General features: G+C 32.3%; 1 protein-coding gene across 2 annotated transcripts in view; it reads left to right on the top strand.

The window, feature by feature from the left end:
- LOC114329110 (innexin inx7) overlaps window positions 1-19761 on the top strand; it is an 88643-nt gene that overhangs the window by 34637 nt on the left and 34245 nt on the right. Inside the window, exons 2-6 of one of the 2 annotated variants that reach the window (XM_050659577.1) lie at window positions 2962-3213; window positions 4302-4346; window positions 12410-12593; window positions 13930-14035; window positions 15464-15692. In XM_050659577.1, coding sequence (XP_050515534.1) covers window positions 2977-3213; window positions 4302-4346; window positions 12410-12593; window positions 13930-14035; window positions 15464-15692 — 801 coding nt within the window. In that variant the 5' untranslated portion in view covers window positions 2962-2976. The remainder of the gene's footprint in view (window positions 1-2961; window positions 3214-4301; window positions 4347-12409; window positions 12594-13929; window positions 14036-15463; window positions 15693-19761) is intronic. The other variant, XM_050659578.1, reaches the window with a different exon arrangement.

The following is a 19761-nucleotide window of genomic DNA, read 5'->3' as shown; positions in this document are numbered from 1 at the left end:
GAATACGAAGACACATTGAGAGAGCTAGGCGTTCAAGACGTAGTGAGATGGACAAGAGCGCGATGACGCATGTGGAGAGACCACGTAGATCGGATGGACCCTGAACGTATGGCGCATTGGGCGGAAAACACAGAAGCCCAACACCAAGCGACCCATAGGAAGACCCAAAAAACGATGGTACGAGAGTTGGAGCTCCGGATCGCAGCAAAGACTGTAACAGAAGAAACAGGACATAGTCCTATTACAAGAAGAAGAAGAAGAAGAAGACATTTAGCCCGATCAGGGAACACAAAATTTTACGAAAACCTCCAAAAAAATAAAGGAAGGATGAAAATTTGGAAATAGGTAGTTGAGATTGTCTATTATTATATAGAAACAGTTTACAATTCTACATCCCCTCCATTTTACAAAAATACATCCCCTCCATTCTCGTGAGTGAAAAAATATACGTTCAAAATATAAATGGCCCGGAAGTGGATAAAATGACTAATTCTAAGCAACTTTTGTTCTATAGAGTTTTTTCACTAAGTCAATACTTTTCGAGTTATTTTCGAGTAAATATGTTCATTTTTAACAAAAAAAAGACATGTTTATGGACGGTTTTTCGCAGATAACTCAAAAAGTAAGTACTCTAGCGAACAAAATATTCTTAGTAAAAATATAGTTTATAAAAAATTGTAAAACATGGTGTACGCGTGAGGTCTGCAGACCCAGTATGAGCAGAGTTGTAGCTAATGGAAAGTAGGTTCTTCCTCGTCAAATTCCAAAACGAATATTTCAATGTGAAATAACCAAAAAACAGAGCACTTTTCGGGGAAAATTCATTACAGCTTTTTTAAAGTGTTTAAAAAAGGTTTATTTTTGTTTTTAAAAAAAAATTTTAACATTAAAATAAGTGAGTTGCGCTAAAAATATTGTTAGTCGCTTTTATTTTTTGGTACAAAAATCGCGAAAATCACACCCTAATTAGCTTCCCAAATAAAATTAATCGTAACCGCTTCACAAGTACTTTACTTATGTATTGGTTAAATTATCTATAAGTTTCATTGGTTCAAAGTGTTCAGTTTTGAAAAAAATTGGGTTTAAAATAAAACACTTTTTTTTTTAATTTTGAAAAAAAAAATGGAATTGTTCATGGAATTAACTTAAAAATCATTAGTAATACAAAAAATCTTAAAGAGTAATAAAATGTAAATGTAAAATTTGCCTAAACTCGTGATTATAGTTACTCGTTCAAGCCATTTTAACTACAGCTTTTTCAAAAATAAGCACTTTGAACCGATTAAACTTACAGATCATATAAATAACACATAAGCAAAGTAACTGGTGAAGTGGTAATGATAAAATTTATTTGTGGTGCTAATTTGGGTGTGATTTTCGCGATTTTTTTACCAAAAAATAAAAGGGACCAACAATATTTTGAGCGTAACTCACTTACTTTTAATTTTACAAGTTTTTTTAAAAACAAAAATAATCCTTTTTTTTAAACACTTTAAAAAAGTTGAAATGAATTTCCCCGAAAAGTGCTCCGTTTTTGGGTTATTTCACATTGAAATATTCGATTTGGAATTTTATGAAGAACCTACTTTTCATTAGCTACAACTCTGTTTCTACTAGGTATACAGACCTCAAGCATGCACCATTTTTTTTTTTCAGTTTTTTATAAGCTATATTTTTGCTAAGAATATTTTTTTGCTGAAATACTTACTTTTTGAGTTATCTCCGAAAAACCGTCCAAAAACATGTTTTTTTTTTGTTAAAAATGAACATATTCACTTGCAAATAACTCGAAAAGTATTGACTCTATTGAAAAAACTCTATAAAACAAAAGTTGCTTAGAATTAGTCATGTTATCCAATTCCGGACTTATTTTGAATGTATATTTTTCACCTTCGAGAGGGGGGTATTCCCCTCTATTTTTGAAAAATGGAGGGGATGTAGAATTGTAAACTTTTTCTTATATAATAATAGACAATTTCAACTACCTATTCCCAAATTTGCATCCTTCCTTAATTTTTTTTGGGGTCAGATTGTTCTTTGATCGGGCTAATTAATGAATTATGGTATTTGATTTATGACACAACTATATTTATTTGGTGTCGAATATTCCTGTAAGATAAAAACCGGCCTTTGGGGCTGGTGTCGAAAATTGCCATTAAATTTTAGTCGCTACCTGATTGGTGTCGAAATTTCCTACACCCAACTGGGGTTAAAAGCGAATAACGAATTTTTGTAGTTTGGTAAAAATGTCATTTTCTTCAGAATAGAAAGATTAGCATCAGAGATACGAAAAAATGTTTCAATATAAAATTGTAGGTTATTTAATTCCCAAGAACTTGGTGTGAAAAAATTTTTGCTACAGCAAAAATTGAGTGAATCATAAATGAGCATATCGAAAAACATTGATTATTTCTATACAAAACACTTTCGATAGCTAATAAATCGAAAACTATTAATTTTATCAAAAAATGTATAAAACATTTTTTGCTTAGAATGAATGTTTTTATCAAATTTTGCGGTCAAAATATAATAAAAAATGTCCACCCCACGAGATGGGGTGGCAACCACCCCCATGGTAAAAGCGCCTTTCGGAATCATATAGATTTTGATACTTGGACTATCCACTACTTATTCTCAAATTTTCACGCAAATCGATCCATTTTATAAAAATTGCGAGGTGAAAAGCTTCAGTTCCTGGCCTATGTTTCTCCTCCATCGTTTTAGTAAGTGTCCAGGACTTTACAAAATCAAATTTTTATAATTCTATCACGCAATGAAATAAAATATTTTTTTAACAAAAATACTGGATTCATTGTAAAATGTATATTTAAAAGTCCCTGGATAAGGGTTACATTACATCACAGAACGTTCTCAGATTAAAAGATCCATCATCAGTGTTTAAAAAGCCAATATTGTACATGCCTGAGCCACCAATGCATTTTTTAACAATTATTTCTTTAGTTCTAGGCTTTCACGATGTTGAGTACCTTTGAGGGACTAAAGAAAAACTTCAAGTTAAAACCTCAGCAATATATTATCGATAATTGGGTGTTCAGGCTACATTACAAGGCAACGGTGTATATTTTTATAATTTCGTCCATTTTGGTAACTTCTAGACAGTACATTGGAGAGCATATACGATGTATAGCGGATGGGGGTGTACCGGAACATGTTATGAACACGTTTTGTTTCTTTACGACGACCTTCACAGTGGTGAGTATTCTTTAAAGTTATTACCCAAAGAATGTAACAATTCTAGTTCGTCTGAGTACGAATTATACAAAACTGAGTATCCCTTGTCTGCGAAAGTAGAATGGATAATAAGCAATTTGGATTTAGAAATGGTCTAGGAACTAGAGATGCACTATTTTGTATGCGCGTTCTTTACAAAAAGTTGTGAGTTCCGAAAGAACGTTTATGTTTGTTTCATCGACTTCAAGAAAGTATTCGACCAAGTCCAACACGATGTGTCGATTCCCTGCGGGCAGCAGGACTCGATCACTACGATATAAGACTGCTAAAATATTTATATTACAATCAAGTAGCCTCTATCTAAATTGGAGGTAAATAGTCTTACTAAAAACTACCCATCAAACGTGGAGCACGACAGGGTTGTGTTTTGTCACCCAGACTTTTTAATCTGTACTTTGAAGAAATCTTTAGGGAGGCATTGGATGACCGACAAGAGAGAATAAGACTAGACGGAGAAGTAATCTACAATATCAGATACACTGACGATACAGAAAATTTACAAGATCTCCAGACATTAGTAAATCTAGTCAGTGAAGCAACTTATGGGAGAGGCCTTAAAATCAACATTTCAAAGACTAAATGGATGGAAGTTGGAAAGATTAATATAGATCAATGACTGCTTTCTCTTAATGGAGAGAAGATAGAAAGGGTAATGCATTTCAAATACCATGGCTACAAACTAAAAACGTTCATTGAAGTGTCGTTAATGGCTGGTTGCTCTAACAAATCTTAAGCTCCAGCTTAGCCCAGCTCAGCTCATAGATAGGGCTTGTCTATCTTAGCACATCTTAACTGATAAGTTAAGATACAATCCACGTAGTAATCCATTGTGGCAAGCTGAAAATTGATCTAAGGCTCAATGGTGCAACGCGTTTGTTTCGTAAGCGGAGCTTAAGGCACGTCTTAAGCCTTAAGATCTGTTGGTGCAACCAGACATTAGTAAGGTATTTTTGTAAAGATACGTCAACTACAATATGATACTTTGTTATTTTTATATAGAACATGACAAAATTTATTTTTAGCGTTTATATAAAATGATTTATTTGCAGCCATATGTAAACGCCACCAAAGAAAACCTGGAAAAGTTGCTGGAGGTTTGATTATTTTTCTTATAGAACAGCATGAGTATTTGCATGTTTTGTAGGAAGTCTTTCTCACGTTGTAATATACAGTGATTACGTTTAGGTTGGAATAAATTCATTTTCTCAAGAATGGGCGATTTTGGAGAGAAATTCCGAAACAGGTGGATTTTTATTTTTAAATTGTGATTTTTTGGCATACATATCATACTAGTGACGGCATCCATCTGGGCGTGATGGATGGATAACATCATTTTTTTAATTAAATTAATTAAGACAAGAAGAATGTATGTAATTCTTTTAATTCAAAATACATTTTAGTGCTGTCAGAAAACAGAAAGAAATGTTTATTTGACAAATAAATATTGTTTTTTCGATTAAATTCAATGTTAAAGCCAGCTCCCGCCATCCACCTGCCTCTTGAAAGTTTGAACATTTAATTTAAGCGAAAAGTAATGTATATTTGTGAAATAAACATTTTTTTTCTGATTTCTGACAGCAGTAAAATGTATTTTGAACTAATTGAATTACAAACATTCTTCTTTTTGTCTCATTTAAAAAAATTTTTGGACACACTGTATAAACAATTATATTAATCAAAAATGAATAACCATTTTCAATTTCGTTGCAAAACGAAAATACAGCCGAACCATATTCCAGTCCAATCAGAGAGTGCTGCAAGCACCTCTACCGGTTTCGAAACTTATTAGTCTCTCATCAGGAGGCACATATGCTGCCCTCCCCGATCCAACCAAAACAAACCCCAGCGTGCAGTCCCGAATTGCAACGAACGAAATGGCATAGATGCCCTAGCGGCAACTGCTAGCAAAAGACTAAGTTTTCACTCTAATGGCATATAACATATCCCACCAAAATGAAAACAAATTATATTAATATTTATATTACCGAATAGAGAATTAAATAACCTTTCAAATGAGCTATCACACAACCCCTACTGTTATTAAAAAAATCATCGATGACGTCGTCACACCCAGATGGATGACATCACTAGTATGATATACATGCCAAAAAATCATAATCCAAAAAAAGTCGACCTGTTTCGGGATTTATCTCCAAAATAGCCATTCTCGAGAAAATGAATTTATTCCAACCTAAACGTCCTAACTGTATACAAATTTCATGTAGTGCTATTCAACTAATTAACAAAACACTTTATTCTTGAATTCAATTATTAATTATTATTTGTTAACTAAATTTTATTAGTAGAATACTATACTGTTTACAATTTTCTTTATTAGATATTGAAAATAGTAATAGTCAATGTCTCTCAAATTCTCAACGCTTTTTGATCTGCACTTTTTTCTTACAAATTTTTCTTCTACGTTAATAACAATAGGGTAGGAAAGTATGCTAAATTTGCAGTCACTCGAGCGCTTTGGGGACCTATTGGGTTGTGATTAGTAGGTCCTAAAACCAAAAAAAGTTAACTAAAATTTTCCATTTTAGTGGGGACTTTCCATTTTTTAATTTAATTGTTCATTTCCATCAATCGTTTTTTTCGATTATAACGCCATCTATCCATAATTAGAAAAAATGTTTCGAATAAAAATTGCTTATTTTTACGGAAGGAATCCAAATCTGTAATAAAAATTTGGGGCTCCTATTTAAGATTTTAAACTAACCCCCACCCCACCTCCGGCGGGGGTCGTGTTTGGTACCATTCGATAGATTTTTCAAAAATATTGAATAAATGTATTTTGCAGTTTTCCGATCTGATGTTTATTTTGCGAAATATCGCGGGATTTGTATTTAAAATTTTAAATTTACCCCCCACCCCTCTCCGTGGGATCATGTTTGGCACCATTCGATAGATTTTTGAAAAATATTGGACAGGTAGTTTTTAGTTTTTCGATCTGACGCTGATTTCGCGAAATATTCGCTTTTTTTTGTGGAACTTTTTGACTCTCCCATTTTCTTACGCCTTGCTCAAATCGTCAGATTTTTGAAATATACACTCTTTTGCATGTACTTAATTTACATTATCTTAATCTGACAATTTCGAGTATTTTTAAGGATAGATTTTTTTCGGGCCCCCTTTAACGAACGCCCCTGTGTTAAGAGCCAATATATGGTAGAGGTGCATCTGCAGGGTACCAGGTTTCTCCCCATATGATAATCTGACGCGCTCGAGTAACGGCAAAAATCCCCTCTTGGGTTCCCCTACCATAAGAATTTTTAGGAACAATTTTCAAGAAGAGCAATGTGAAGATGAAATCATGGGAAGTACGCATAAACAAAGACGAATAGCTACTTTCAGATGTATAGGATGTTACCAAAGATAATAAAATCAAACTTATGTCGAGAAATATAGACCATCTGAGACGAATCTGTAATGGTAGGGGAGCCCAAGCGGGGATTTTTGCAGTTACTCGAGCGCGTCAGATTATCATATGGGGAGAAACCTGGTGCCCTGCAGATGTATCTCTCCATATATTGGCTCTTAACACAGGGGAGTTCGTTAAGGGGGCCTGAAAAAAAAATATATCCTTAAAATACTCGAAATTGCCAGATTAAGATAAGGCAAGTTAAGTATTACATGCAAAAGGGTGTATATTAAAAAAGAGTGTAAATTAAGGAAATGGGCGAGTTAAAAAGTTTCACAAAAAAAAGCGAATAATTCGCGAAATGAACGTTAGTAAAAAAAAACTAAAAAATACGTGTTCAATATTTTTCAAAAATCTATCGAATGATACCAAACATGACACCCTACGGAGAGGGGTGGGGTAAAAATTTAAAATTTTAAATACAAATCCCGCGATATTTCGCAAAATAAACATTAGATCGAAAAACTGCAAAATACACTTAATTAGTATTTTTGAAAAATCTATCGAATGGTACCAAACACGACCCCCCAAGGAGGTGGGGATGGGGAGTTACTTTAAAATCTTAAATAGGAGCCCCAAATTGTTATTCTAGATTTGGATTCTTTATGTAAAAATAAGCAACTTTTAATCGAAACATTTTTTCGAACTATGGATAGATGGCGCTATAATCGGAAAAAACGATTGTTGGAAATGGAAAATTAAAAAATGGCAGGCGCCCACTAAAATGGAAAACTTTACTTAACTTTTTTTTGGTTTTAGGACCTACTCTTCACAACCAATAGGTCCCCAAAGCGCTCGAGTGACTGCACATTTAGCATACTTTGCTCCCCTAGCATAATAGATCGAGACGTCAAATAACACTGCAACAACAAAAAATAATGTTTTGTCCCAAAATTTTTATAGTACTGATTCTTATTATAGTACTTTTTACTCTGAATCCAAAAATAATAATAGCTTTTTTCTATTACGTAAGGTTTTCTTGTGACAGTCAGATCTTCTGATACAAATAACACATTTTTGGCCTATTTTCAGAGAAATAAAAAGGTAGTTGATAGCGATTTTCTTGAGTATTTTGCTCGTGTCACATTTCTTTTAAGTGTCCAGCAATAATCAGACAACATTCTGGGATTCAATTTTCTTTGATTTCGTTTTTCCACACTGGAAATACCTTGATGGAAAATGGAAACGTTCTCCATGTTCATCATTAACATCTCAAGATTTTGTGGAAAATAGACCAAGTGTAAATCAAGGAAATGGACTTTAAGAGACATGGTGTAGCCCAAATCACTGTAGACTTTCAGACTAATGTTAACATATTCCTTGCAGTTGTCTTCTTTATACTTTCGCAAGAAGTTTTTAACCACATTTTTTAAGCAGATTCATGCTCTTTTCTCAATCATTAAGTCTGCATACAAATCTTGAATTTGTGGACCTGCCAAAATACCCTCTTTGATTTTCGCTTAAGTTAGTCTATTAGAAAACTTTTCTTTCAAGTACAAATAAACTTGTCCATGCTTGTCCATAGGACAAAATTTTCATCAATTCTAACTTGATATGCAGTGGTGGCAGGACTGGCAGATATACTTTTTTAGGATTAACCAAAGGCATGTTTTTAACATTTTTCTTACCAAGTTCAAAGGATTTCCGCTTAGGCCTGATTTATTTTTATATTGGCTTTTGCAATCTCGGCTGTCCCAGTCACAAAAGAAGCAGCAAAATTTTGCATACTTAAACTGCAAGTCAAGTAACATAGCAATTACTTTAAGTACTGTAGTCAAAAACGACAAAATAATAACTGAAAATTTAAACAAGTGATACGGTAGGAAAAAAACAGATACATAATATGATTTTGATATATAAATATATGATACCAAGGTCTCAAAGAATCAGTGGCGTACTGAGCATGGTTCCGCGGGTTTCGTGTAACCAGGGCTCGGGCCCCGCAAAGGCGCTCTATATCGCTCTTTTTGCATTTTTTGTTTCTAATTTGATGGGGACATTTTGAATTCCACACTAGGAAATGTAACTGCTTAATAAATTTTAATTTCTATGTAGATACTTATAAATAAAAACAAATAATACCTATTCATCAAAAAATTTAAAAACAAAATTTATTAAGAAACACGGGGAACTGGATATAATACTCTGGGCTAATTAGCAAAATTCATGGAAAAGTTATTTACCAGCAATTTTATTGCTGGAATCGAATTATAAGATCCTATATATTAATAATATAGGTATGCAAAGTCCGCAGATAGTGTGCTACTTTTTTTATAAACAAAATGGCGCCGACAAATCGTATTTTTTTCAATTATTGCTCTATAACTCCGAAGATTTTAACTTTGCAACAAAAACACCCAAATAAAAATTCACCACAATTAAATTCTGCATAGAGATATGTTTTTCACAATTTGCTCCGACGAAAATTTTCCTCGGAAAATGCGGGTTTTCCTAACAAAAACTATAATTTTCAAATAAAGTTTTAGGTAAGTAATTATTAATCAATAATTAAATAACTTAGTGACATCAAAGATTTCTTGGTATAGATATTATATAGATAATATATGGTATAGATAATGGATAATAGATGGATAATAGATGGTATAGATAATATTTTAGCAACAATTCAATTGTTAATTAACAATTTACGATCGCAATAATAACCAAAATAATCATGATACATTGATCAAACTTATAAAGATTATAAAGATGAGATGCTTGTTTAATATTTTATCGACAAAATATAAATTTTTCTTTTTTTTGCATAATCTTTAAATTTTGAAAAAAAAATTGTTATAATACGTTGGTCTAATTAGTAAAGTACAAAGAAAGGTTATTTACCAGCAATTTTATTGCTTTAATCGAATTATAAGATCTTATATATTATTAATATAGGTATGCAAAGTCCACAGATAGTGTGCTACTTTTTTTTATAAACAAAATGGCGCGGACAAATCGCATTTTTTTCAATTATTGCTCTATAACTCCGAAGATTTTAACTTTACACCAAAAATACTCAAATAAAAATTCTCCCCAATTTAATTCTACATAGAGGCATGTTTTTCCCGACTTGCTCCGACGAAAATTTTCCTCGGAAAATGTGGGTTTTCCCAACAAAATCTCGAATTTTCAAATAAATTTTTTGGGCCAGTAATTATTTATGAATAATTATATAGCTTGGTGAAATAAAAGATTTCTTGGTATAGATTATAAATTCAGAAGCCAGTTAAAATGAAACGAATATTTTAGCAACAATTCAATTGTTAATTAACAATTTACAGTCGCAATAACAACCAAAATAATCATGAGACATTGATCAAACTTAGAAAGATTATAAAGGTGTGATGCCTATTTAATATTTTGTCAACAAAATATAAATTTTTCATTTTTTTGCATAATCTTTAAATGTTTAAAAAAATTGTTATAAACAAATTAACATTTCTTAGAAATTGTTTATTATATTATAATTTTAAAAATACTTAAAATGCGTATTTCATAGGTCTTGAAAATGAATGCTTTAAAAAATGTTCCAACCATTTGCAAAAAAGTTAGGAAACAGCAAAATAAATATACGATATCTCCATTGTTTATAATTTGTTTTAATTGTTTCAAAGCTTAAAAGTGAGTCTATGGTACAATCTAATTATTCACAAAGAATGTCAAAAATTAGTGCAATGGTTATATTTTAATCAAAGATTAAAAATACTTTTTTTTGTAATTTTTAGCGCGAAAGTAGGCTTGATACAGAGCCGGAGATAAAATGTTCACTCGAAGCGACTGACACGCTTAAACTCGCGCGAGTTGTGTATGTGGGCGGGTAGCTACGGTACTGTATTATTCTACTTTCGCGCGTGTAAATTACAAAAAAATATATTTATAATCTTTAATTAAAATATAACCATTAAGCTGATAATCGATATTGTTTTATAAATAATTAGCTTGTACTTTAAACTCACTTCTACGCTTTGAAAGAATTTAAAAAAATTATTAACACCGTAGTAATCGTATGTTTATTTTGCTGTTTCATAACTTTTTTTATATTTGAAATGCGCATTTTAGCTATTTTTTAAAATTATAATATAATAAAAACTTTCTGAGAAACGTTAATTTGTTTATAACTATTTTTTAAACATTTAAAGATAATGCAAAAAAATAAAAAATTTAAATTTTGTCGACAAAATGTTAAATAGGTATCTCATCTTTATAAGATTTCAAAGTTTGATCAGTGCATCATAATTATTTTGGTTATTATTGCGACCGTAAATTATTAATTAACAATTGAATTGTTGCTAAAATATTCGTTTAATTTTCACCAGCTTCTGGAACTATAATCTAAACCAAAAAGGCTTTTAAGTCACCAAATTATTTAATTATTGATAAATAATTACTTATCTAAAACTTTATTTGAAAATTAAAGATTTTGTTGGGAAAGCCCGCATTTTCCGAGGAAAATTTTCGTCGGAGCAGATCGGGAAAAACACGTCTCTATGCAGAATTTAATCACGGTGAATTTTTATCTGAGTGTTTTTGTTGTAAAGTTAAAATCTTCGGAGTTCTAGAGCAATAATTGAAAAAAACACGATTTTCGGGCGCCATTTTGTTTATAAAAAAAGTAGCACACTATCTGAGGACTTTGCATACCTATATTATTAATATATAGGATCTTATAATTCGATTTCAGCAATAAAATTGCTGGTAAATAACTTTTCCCAAAAATGGCCTATTCTCCGATAATCAGCCCAGACTATAAGTCCGGAATTGGATGAACTAACTAATTCTAGGCATTTTTTTCTATACCGTTTTTTTACCAAGTCAATACTTTTTTCGACGAACAGTCAATACTTTTCGAGTTATTTTCGAGTGAAAATGTTTATTTTTCAACAAAAATACACGTTGCATGCAGTTTTTCACAAATAACTGTAATAAAAAATTTTCAGTAATAAAAAATAGTGTATGTATGTATAAAGTTTGTAGACCCAGTAGAAGCAGAGTTGTAGCTAATTAAAACTGGGTTTTTCCTAGTCAACTTCCAAATCGAATATTTCAACGTGAAATATCCAAAAAATCAAGCGCTTTTCGGGGAAACTCAACTTTTTTAAAGTATCTAAAAAAAGCCTTATTTTTGATTTTAAAAAAAGTTTCAAACATTAAAAGTAAGTAAGTTACGATCAAGCGAATGTTGGTCCATTTTTTTGTGGTAAAAATAATCGTGAACACTTAAAAGTTGCGATGAGTTTTTCCATAAAAGTGCTTCATTTTTTGGTTATTTCAAGTTGAAATATTAGATTTTAAATTTGACGAATAAGAACCTACCTTTTATTACCTACAACTCTGCTCCTACTGGGGCTACTACTAAGAAAATTGTTTTCGATAAAATACTTTTTGACTTATTTGAGAAAAACAGTCTAAAAACGTGTTTTTTTTTGTCGAAAAATAAACATAGTCACTCGCAAATAACTCGAAAAGTATTGACTTAACTTAAACAATGTGTATTTTTATTGGGCGAGAGGGCCCGCATCACAATTGGAACTAGGACCCGCTGATCTATCGGTACGCCACTGCAAAGAATGTTACTACAGTTTTTGTTTTGCATTATTAATTTATTTAGTAAAACATAATATAACAAAAACCTTTTTTACTATACTATCTCTGTGCATCTTACAGCATGTTCTGTGTTCACCTAGATACTTGTTGTTGAACCATTTTCAAATATTTGTTAAATTATTTTTCCAGACAAAAGAAATGAGTGCTCATATGCTAGACACTGGTAATTTGGCACATCCTGGCGTTGGTCCATATGGTATTGACTCGAATGAACCCATAGTACGGCACGCGTACTATCAGTGGGTTCCTTTCGTGTTATTCTTCCAAGGTCTTATGTTCCTTATACCGCATTTACTATGGAAGAAGATGGAAGGTAAGTCTTGTTATTTTTCTTGATTATTTTATAATTTGTAGGTCTATTTAATAATGGTGTACCTACACTGGAATCGATAAAAAAATAACTTTTTTTAAAACATTATTATTCAGTTAAATATTCCTCATACCTTACTTACAACAACTTAACAATACCATTTAACGATTAAAAAAACAAGTCCTGGACCAGACGATATCTTAACTGTTTTTCTAAAACACCTTTCTCCATCTGCTAAAAAATTACGTGCATCGTTTATTTAATATCATCGGGCAACGGCTCTAATAGTTTGATCTTTACTAAAGAAATGTATACCTGAAGAGACATACTAAATTTACAATAAGGTTATAAACAGAGTGAACTCTGAGATGGAGAAACTAAGGTAAACATACTGGAGAAGGTTCTCAGTAGAAATGGAGCATGACATGTAGGTATGGGGGTTAAAAGAAGGTATGCAACATGCTAGGAGGAATAATAATAATAATAATAGCCTGCCTCCCTTTTATACCGTTAACGCGGCTTCTAGCGGGATTATAGCTGCTTTCACTAGGGCCTACGGTATAAGGAAGGTTACAGGGCTGGTGATTCGCGTCTATTATTATTTTCCTGGTTTTACCCAAGGTAACTACTCATTTTATTCAATCGAGTCGACCTCGGGCCTGAAGACAAATGTCTGATGTTCTCGCTGGTGCTGGGATTCGATCCTAGGTCTTCTGCATGGAAGTCAGACATCCTACCGCTCGAGCTGTCCATCCCGCTAGGAGAAAAAAAGAAGAGAAAAAAACAGACAACCTGGACAGGACACTTCAATATAGCTAGATATATAATGACACCGACAAATACCCGAAGAACAAGATGGAAATAACGTAGATATTGACGAGATTTTGACAAAGACAAGATATAACTAGTGAAGAAGTAGAAATAGCAATTAAGAGATTATGACAGAATTACAAAGGTATTAAGAGAAATAATAAGCTATTTTATCATGCCAGAGGAATACAAAGAGGAACAAGCATAATAATACCAATATACAAAAAAGGATTAAAAACCGTCCCACAAAATTACAGAGGAATAACGCTGCTCCAGTCTATATTAAAATTGCTAACAAGAATCTTGTCACAGAAGTTAATTAACATCGTAGGCATATCAGAAGAACAACAAGGATTCAGGACCAAACATCTACAAACTATCATAGAATTGCACAAACAACTTTTGCTTTGCTTTGTGGATCTCACCAAAGCGTTTGATTGTGTCCCTTTTGTATACGTTTTTTGAAATGTTTGTGTTACTCCCATATACATTTTATTTTTCAAACAAACTTTTTCTTCTTCGTCTTCAGGGAGAAGATTGAGATACTTGGTAGATAGCTTAAAGTACGCGGCGTTTTCTTTGCAAGAAAAAGAGGTGAAAGTTGGCGATAACAAAATTCCGTCTAAATCAGATAGGTAAGTGATAATCACAATCACAATCCGCAAAACATTGATAAATTAAACAAATTTTGGTTTTGTGCAGTGGTGTCATGGTGTGGGAACGCGTGGGAACGCCGTTCCCGCACTGGTTAAGAAAAGAAAAAAAAATAATAGAGAATTTAGGTTTTGTAAACAAAAATTAGCAGTGCGTTCCGGCACTGCGTTCCCGCACTGCTAATTTTGCCATGACACCACTGGTTTTGTGGCTTGGTAATAAAATTCTTCTGATAATTTAATAAATAATTATTATTTGACTCATTCATATTGACAATTCAGACATATATTATAAATTTTAAAGTAGATGACTTCATTCCATTACCTGAATAAATCACCTTTAACTTAAAAATACCTATACGTCAGAAAAAAATCATAGCATGTGATTAACCATATCCTACTGCATTCTGCCTAGGAGTTTTCGACGCAATTGTCATTTAACATCATTAGAGCAGCTCCTTCAAATTCTTTATTTTGAATATATAAGAATCATATTCACTTAGTCTACCATTTAATGGTCTTGATGTTTCACCTAAATAGAATTGTTCGCATTCACAAGGTATTTTATAAATACAATTCTTTGTTCTTTCTTGTTCATTGTTAGGTTTAGATTTAAATAAAATCGATCTCAATATGTTTGTTGTTTTGAATGTTGTTGAAATGTTGCATTTATTTCCTAAATCTTTAAATTTTTTGGATAATCCTTATCCTTCTATGTATGGTATTTTTATTTTCCTCATATTAATTCTTGTGTGTTCTGGGATCCCGTTCTAAGTTGTTCTGTTCCATGCGGTCTTCTCCTTATTTAGAAACTACAAAGAATATTCATTTTTTAATAAAACAGATGTTAACAAATGTTTTTTTTTTGTAAGAGCCAAAATTACTTCTTCTAGCGGAAATTCGTTCTTAATTTCTAATTTGTTTCCCTGTTAGATAATCCATCATAATCTTTTCTGACCGTCTTGTTCTGTAACTTCGTTTTCCCCATTTTAAGTAAAGTTTTCTCCGTGCAACATCTCTTATCTGTCTTCCATTTTCCATTCTACCTAAATGCCCCAACCATTGTACTCTTTGTGTTCTTATAACCTTACATATTAAAGATTCTTCGACTATTATCGTTTTTAAAATTCTATAATATTTCTAATGATAATTGTGGTCCAGGTCTTCTATTTCCATGTCCTCAGTTATATTTTCTTTTTCATATCAAACTTTCCTCTATTAAAAGCACTTTAAAGAGACTAGATAATCAGGTATAATATTAGTTTATGTAGGAGGTATTAATTATTTTTTACTATTTTTACTTAGCCACATTTTACTTTAAAATAAGTTTATTTTAACGTTTTGATTTCATTTCTTTTATGAAAACTATTTCCGAAGTGGCAATCTAACCACAATATTCTTGTACTCTAGAGAAAAGAAGATTCAACAAGTGAGACAACTCTTTCAAGATGGCGTTTACGTTAACAAAAACTGGGCACTGAAATTGATGCTGGTCGAAGTCCTCAATTTCATCCATGTCATCATACAAATTGCCATCACTAACAGATTTTTGGGCTACAAATTCCTTAAATTGGGATCGACGGTTTGGCGCAATGGTTTGGATTCCAGCGTAGATATTTTGGATGAAGTTTTTCCAAAGGTAAGAAGCATTAATTCACTACATTTTTCATCTGCTTCTATCTTGAGTCACACCAATATTAACCCCATTCACATAGTCGTTTCCCACTATCCCCGTTTGTCTTTTTTTTCACCTTTGCAACATGTATTATTTGTTCTTCTTCCTCTTTAATTTCCCACTATTTAGTCATTCCTTCTCTTCAGAAGGAAACATGGGCAGACTACTTTCGAACCCTATTTGCTGTGAATATTGGATCCCTATTTGGTGATGATAATGAATCACCAACACCAGAAGTGACGACAAACGAAGACATAAACATTGAGTTGGGAGAGGTAACCGAGGTACTAAGGAAACTAGAAAATAAAAAATTCCCCGGAAAGTATAGAATACCGAAGGAACTCCTAAAGTACAAGGTACCAGATCTGACCAAACAACTATTAAACTTCCACAAGGAAAAAGTTTTCCTGTAGTTGGCTGTATACCATATAATACAAAAAAACCAATAAAATCCTTTATAAAAGGTATATATTTAAAATCCCTAAAAATATATACACGGATTATATGAGATATGACAGAAGCTCGAAACAAATGACTGAATGAAACGCCCTATAGATGCTGTTGTGATTCAATAATTATTTACTTAATTTCTTAATTTTCTTTTTCTTTCAATTTTATTAGGAGTATTGGTTTAGTTAATGTTACTACAGCACTCAGCACTGTCTACCAGTACTAGTATGCTTGCTACCTGAACATAAATAAAGTTTAGTCAGTTACTTTTTTTCAGTTTTACTTTTTACTTCGCATTAATATTGTTATTGCACCTACTTACTCTATAATCTATATTTGCAATTTTGCAAATTAGCAAACACAAATGTCTTATAACAATGTTGTTTAAATAAACAATAACGAAAGAAAACTATGTTTTAAAACACAACTGTTTTTTCCAGTGTTTTTAAACATGTTTTAAAACGTTGTTTTAAAAAGCTTGTTTTAAAACAGCCCAACCCTGAATTGATCATCAGCAAAAATAAAATTAGAGACGCCCAACTACTTATCAATAATACACCAGTGGACCAAGTAAAACAGTAAAACTATCTTGGAACAATAGTAAACGAACAATGGGATCACTCACAAGAAATAAAATGTAGAATGAAGAAGGCTAGGAGTGCATTCAATAACATGGCCAAACTCTTTAAAAGCCACAACCTTAATGTGGAGATAAAAATAAGGCTCCTACGATGTTATATCTTCTCAATATTTTATTACGGAGTTGAATCCTGGCCACTCACTGAAGCAATGGAGAAAAAACTTGAAGCCTTCGAGATGTGGCTATACAGGCGAATCCTAAGGATATCATGGACGGACAAGATAACCAACGAGACCGTATTACGAAGAGTGGGCAAAGAAAGAGAGGTGATGTATACCATTAAAAGGAGAAAGTTAGAATATCTCGGACACATAATGAGAAACGGCACTACATACAGATTAATGAAGGTAAATTCTTCAAGGTAAAGTATTTGGAAAGCGAGGAATTGGGAGAAGAAGAATATCATGGTTAAAGAACCTGAGGAAATGGTTCTCCACAACAACAACTAATCTATTTAAAGCATCAGTTAATAAAATAATTATAGCCAGAATGATCGCCAATATTCGAAACGAATAGGCACTATAAGAAGAAGAACAACGTATACTGTAGTGATGTTGAAAAAGCAACTATTCGTTACAAAGTACTCGTTACTTACGAATTCCGAAAGTAACGATTACTATACAGAGAGGCAAATCGTTACTTTGATTACTCTGATTACTTCGTACCAATCGTATCAGAGCTAGTAACGACTATTGTATCTACTTTGATTACTCTGATTACTTCGTTACTTCATACCAATCGTATTAGAGCGAGTAACGACTATTGTATCTACTTTGATTACTTTGATTACTCTGATTACTTCGTTACTTCGTACCAATCGTATCAGAGGGAGTAACGACTATTATATCTACTTTGATTACTTTGATTACTCTGATTATTTCGTACTAATCGTAACAGAGCGAGTAACGACTATTGTATCTACTTTGATTATTCTGATTACTTCGTACTTCATAAAGGTCGTTATTATATCGAAATACCTATACAAAATACCTACCTACTGAGAAATACGATTTTAGATATGATTACCGGTACTCAAAGACCAAAGTAATCATAGTAATCAAATCATTTTTATCCCTTAAACAGATCGGTGAAGGTCGTTGTTTTATCGGAATACCCAATACAAAATACCTATCTACTGAGAAATACGATTCTCGATATGATTACCGGTACTCAAATACAAAAGTAATAATAGTAATCAAAGTAACGAATACTGTAAATGATTACTTTATACAAAATACCTACCTACTGAGAAATACGATTCTCGATATGATTACCGGTACTCATATATAAAAGTAACAAAAGTAATCATAGAAATCAAAGTAACCAATACTGTAAATGATTACTTTAAACAAAAGTAACGATTTGTAACGAATACTCGAAAGTAACTATAATCAACATCACTAGTATACTGCACCAATTTAATATCACCGCTAAAAAATTTAACATGTCAATTTCCCCTGAAAACCTGAAAAGACAAAATGTATGGTTATAAAAGCAAATCTATGGTAGGGGAACAAAGTATGCTAAATTTGTAGTCACTCGAGCGTTATGAGGACCTATTGGGTTGTGATTATTAGGTCCTAAAACCAAATTAATTTTCCATTTCCAACAATCGTTTTTTTCAATTATAGCGCCATCTATCCATAATTCGCAAAAATGTCTCGAATAAAATTTGCTTATTTTTACGTAAAGAATCCAAATCTGCAATAAAAATTTGGGGGTCCCATTTAAGATTTTAAAGTATCCCCCCACCCCACCTACGTGGGGGGTCGTGTTTGGTACCGTTCAATTTTTCAAAAACATTTTGAAAGTGTATTTTGCAGTTTTTCGATCTGATGTTCATTTTGCGTAATATCGCGGGGTTTGTATTTAAAATTTTAAATTTACCCCCCATCCCTCTTCGTGGGGGTCATGTTTAGTACCATTCGATAGATTTTTGAAAAATATTGAAGACGTAATTTTTAGTTTTTCGATCTGACGTTCATTTCGCGAAATATTCGCTTTTTTTGTAAAAATTTTTGACTCACCCATTTCCTTACGCCCCGCTCAAATCGTCAGATTTTTGAAATATACACTCTTTTGCATGTATTTAACTTACCTTATCTTAATCTGACAGTGTCGAGTATTTTTAAGGATAGATTTTTTTTCGGACGAACTTCCCTGTGTTAGGAGCCAATATATGGTAGAGGTGCATCTGCAGGGTACCAGGTTTCTCCCCATATGATAATCTGACGCGCTCGCGTAACTGCAAAAATCCCCGCTTGGGCTCCCCTACCACTACTATGATGTAGATCAGTGATACTCAACCAGCGGCCCACGGGCCGCATGCGGCCCTCTATCGTTTTTTATTCAGCCCGAAGGCTAACTAATGAGCCCTGTGATCAAATTATTTGTCAAATTTCACGTGTTTTTCAAATTATTTGATAGTGTGCCGGTGTGTTTGAGGCGTGTTTGGTAGTGAGGCAGACAATTTAATGACTTTAATTTTAAATTATATTGAAATTTTTAAGAACTCTGATTAAAAAGCAAGGTCTTATTAACTTTTAATAATAAATGATTAAAGTTAATGAACAAATATTCATTTTAAAATTAATCAATACTTATTTACTACATTGCAACGACCCATTTAGCAATCACAAGGAAAATTCAGGTCCGGATTAACAAAAAAAAATTTAAAATAATTGTGACCTTGAAACAACACCCTGTATAATAAAATTTTCAAAATTCGTCTGAACATTTTAAAAGAGCACAAAAACTAAGTTTAATTGCTCACTTCAATTTTTTACACAGATAATTTAATTACTTTTGAAATTATATCGAAATTTTTGTTTTGAAAGTTCGAGTTCTTAAAAATTTCGACATAGTTTCAAAATTAAAGTCATTGAATTGTCTACGCAAAAAATGGAAGCTCCATTAAAGTTCTTTTCAAATGTGCAAACGAGT

Source organism: Diabrotica virgifera, chromosome 8 (assembly GCF_917563875.1).
Source record: "Diabrotica virgifera virgifera chromosome 8, PGI_DIABVI_V3a".
NCBI lineage: Eukaryota > Metazoa > Arthropoda > Insecta > Coleoptera > Chrysomelidae > Diabrotica > Diabrotica virgifera.
The sequence above is the reverse complement of the archived record's forward strand: the minus strand, read 5'-3'. Positions and strand labels throughout refer to the sequence as shown.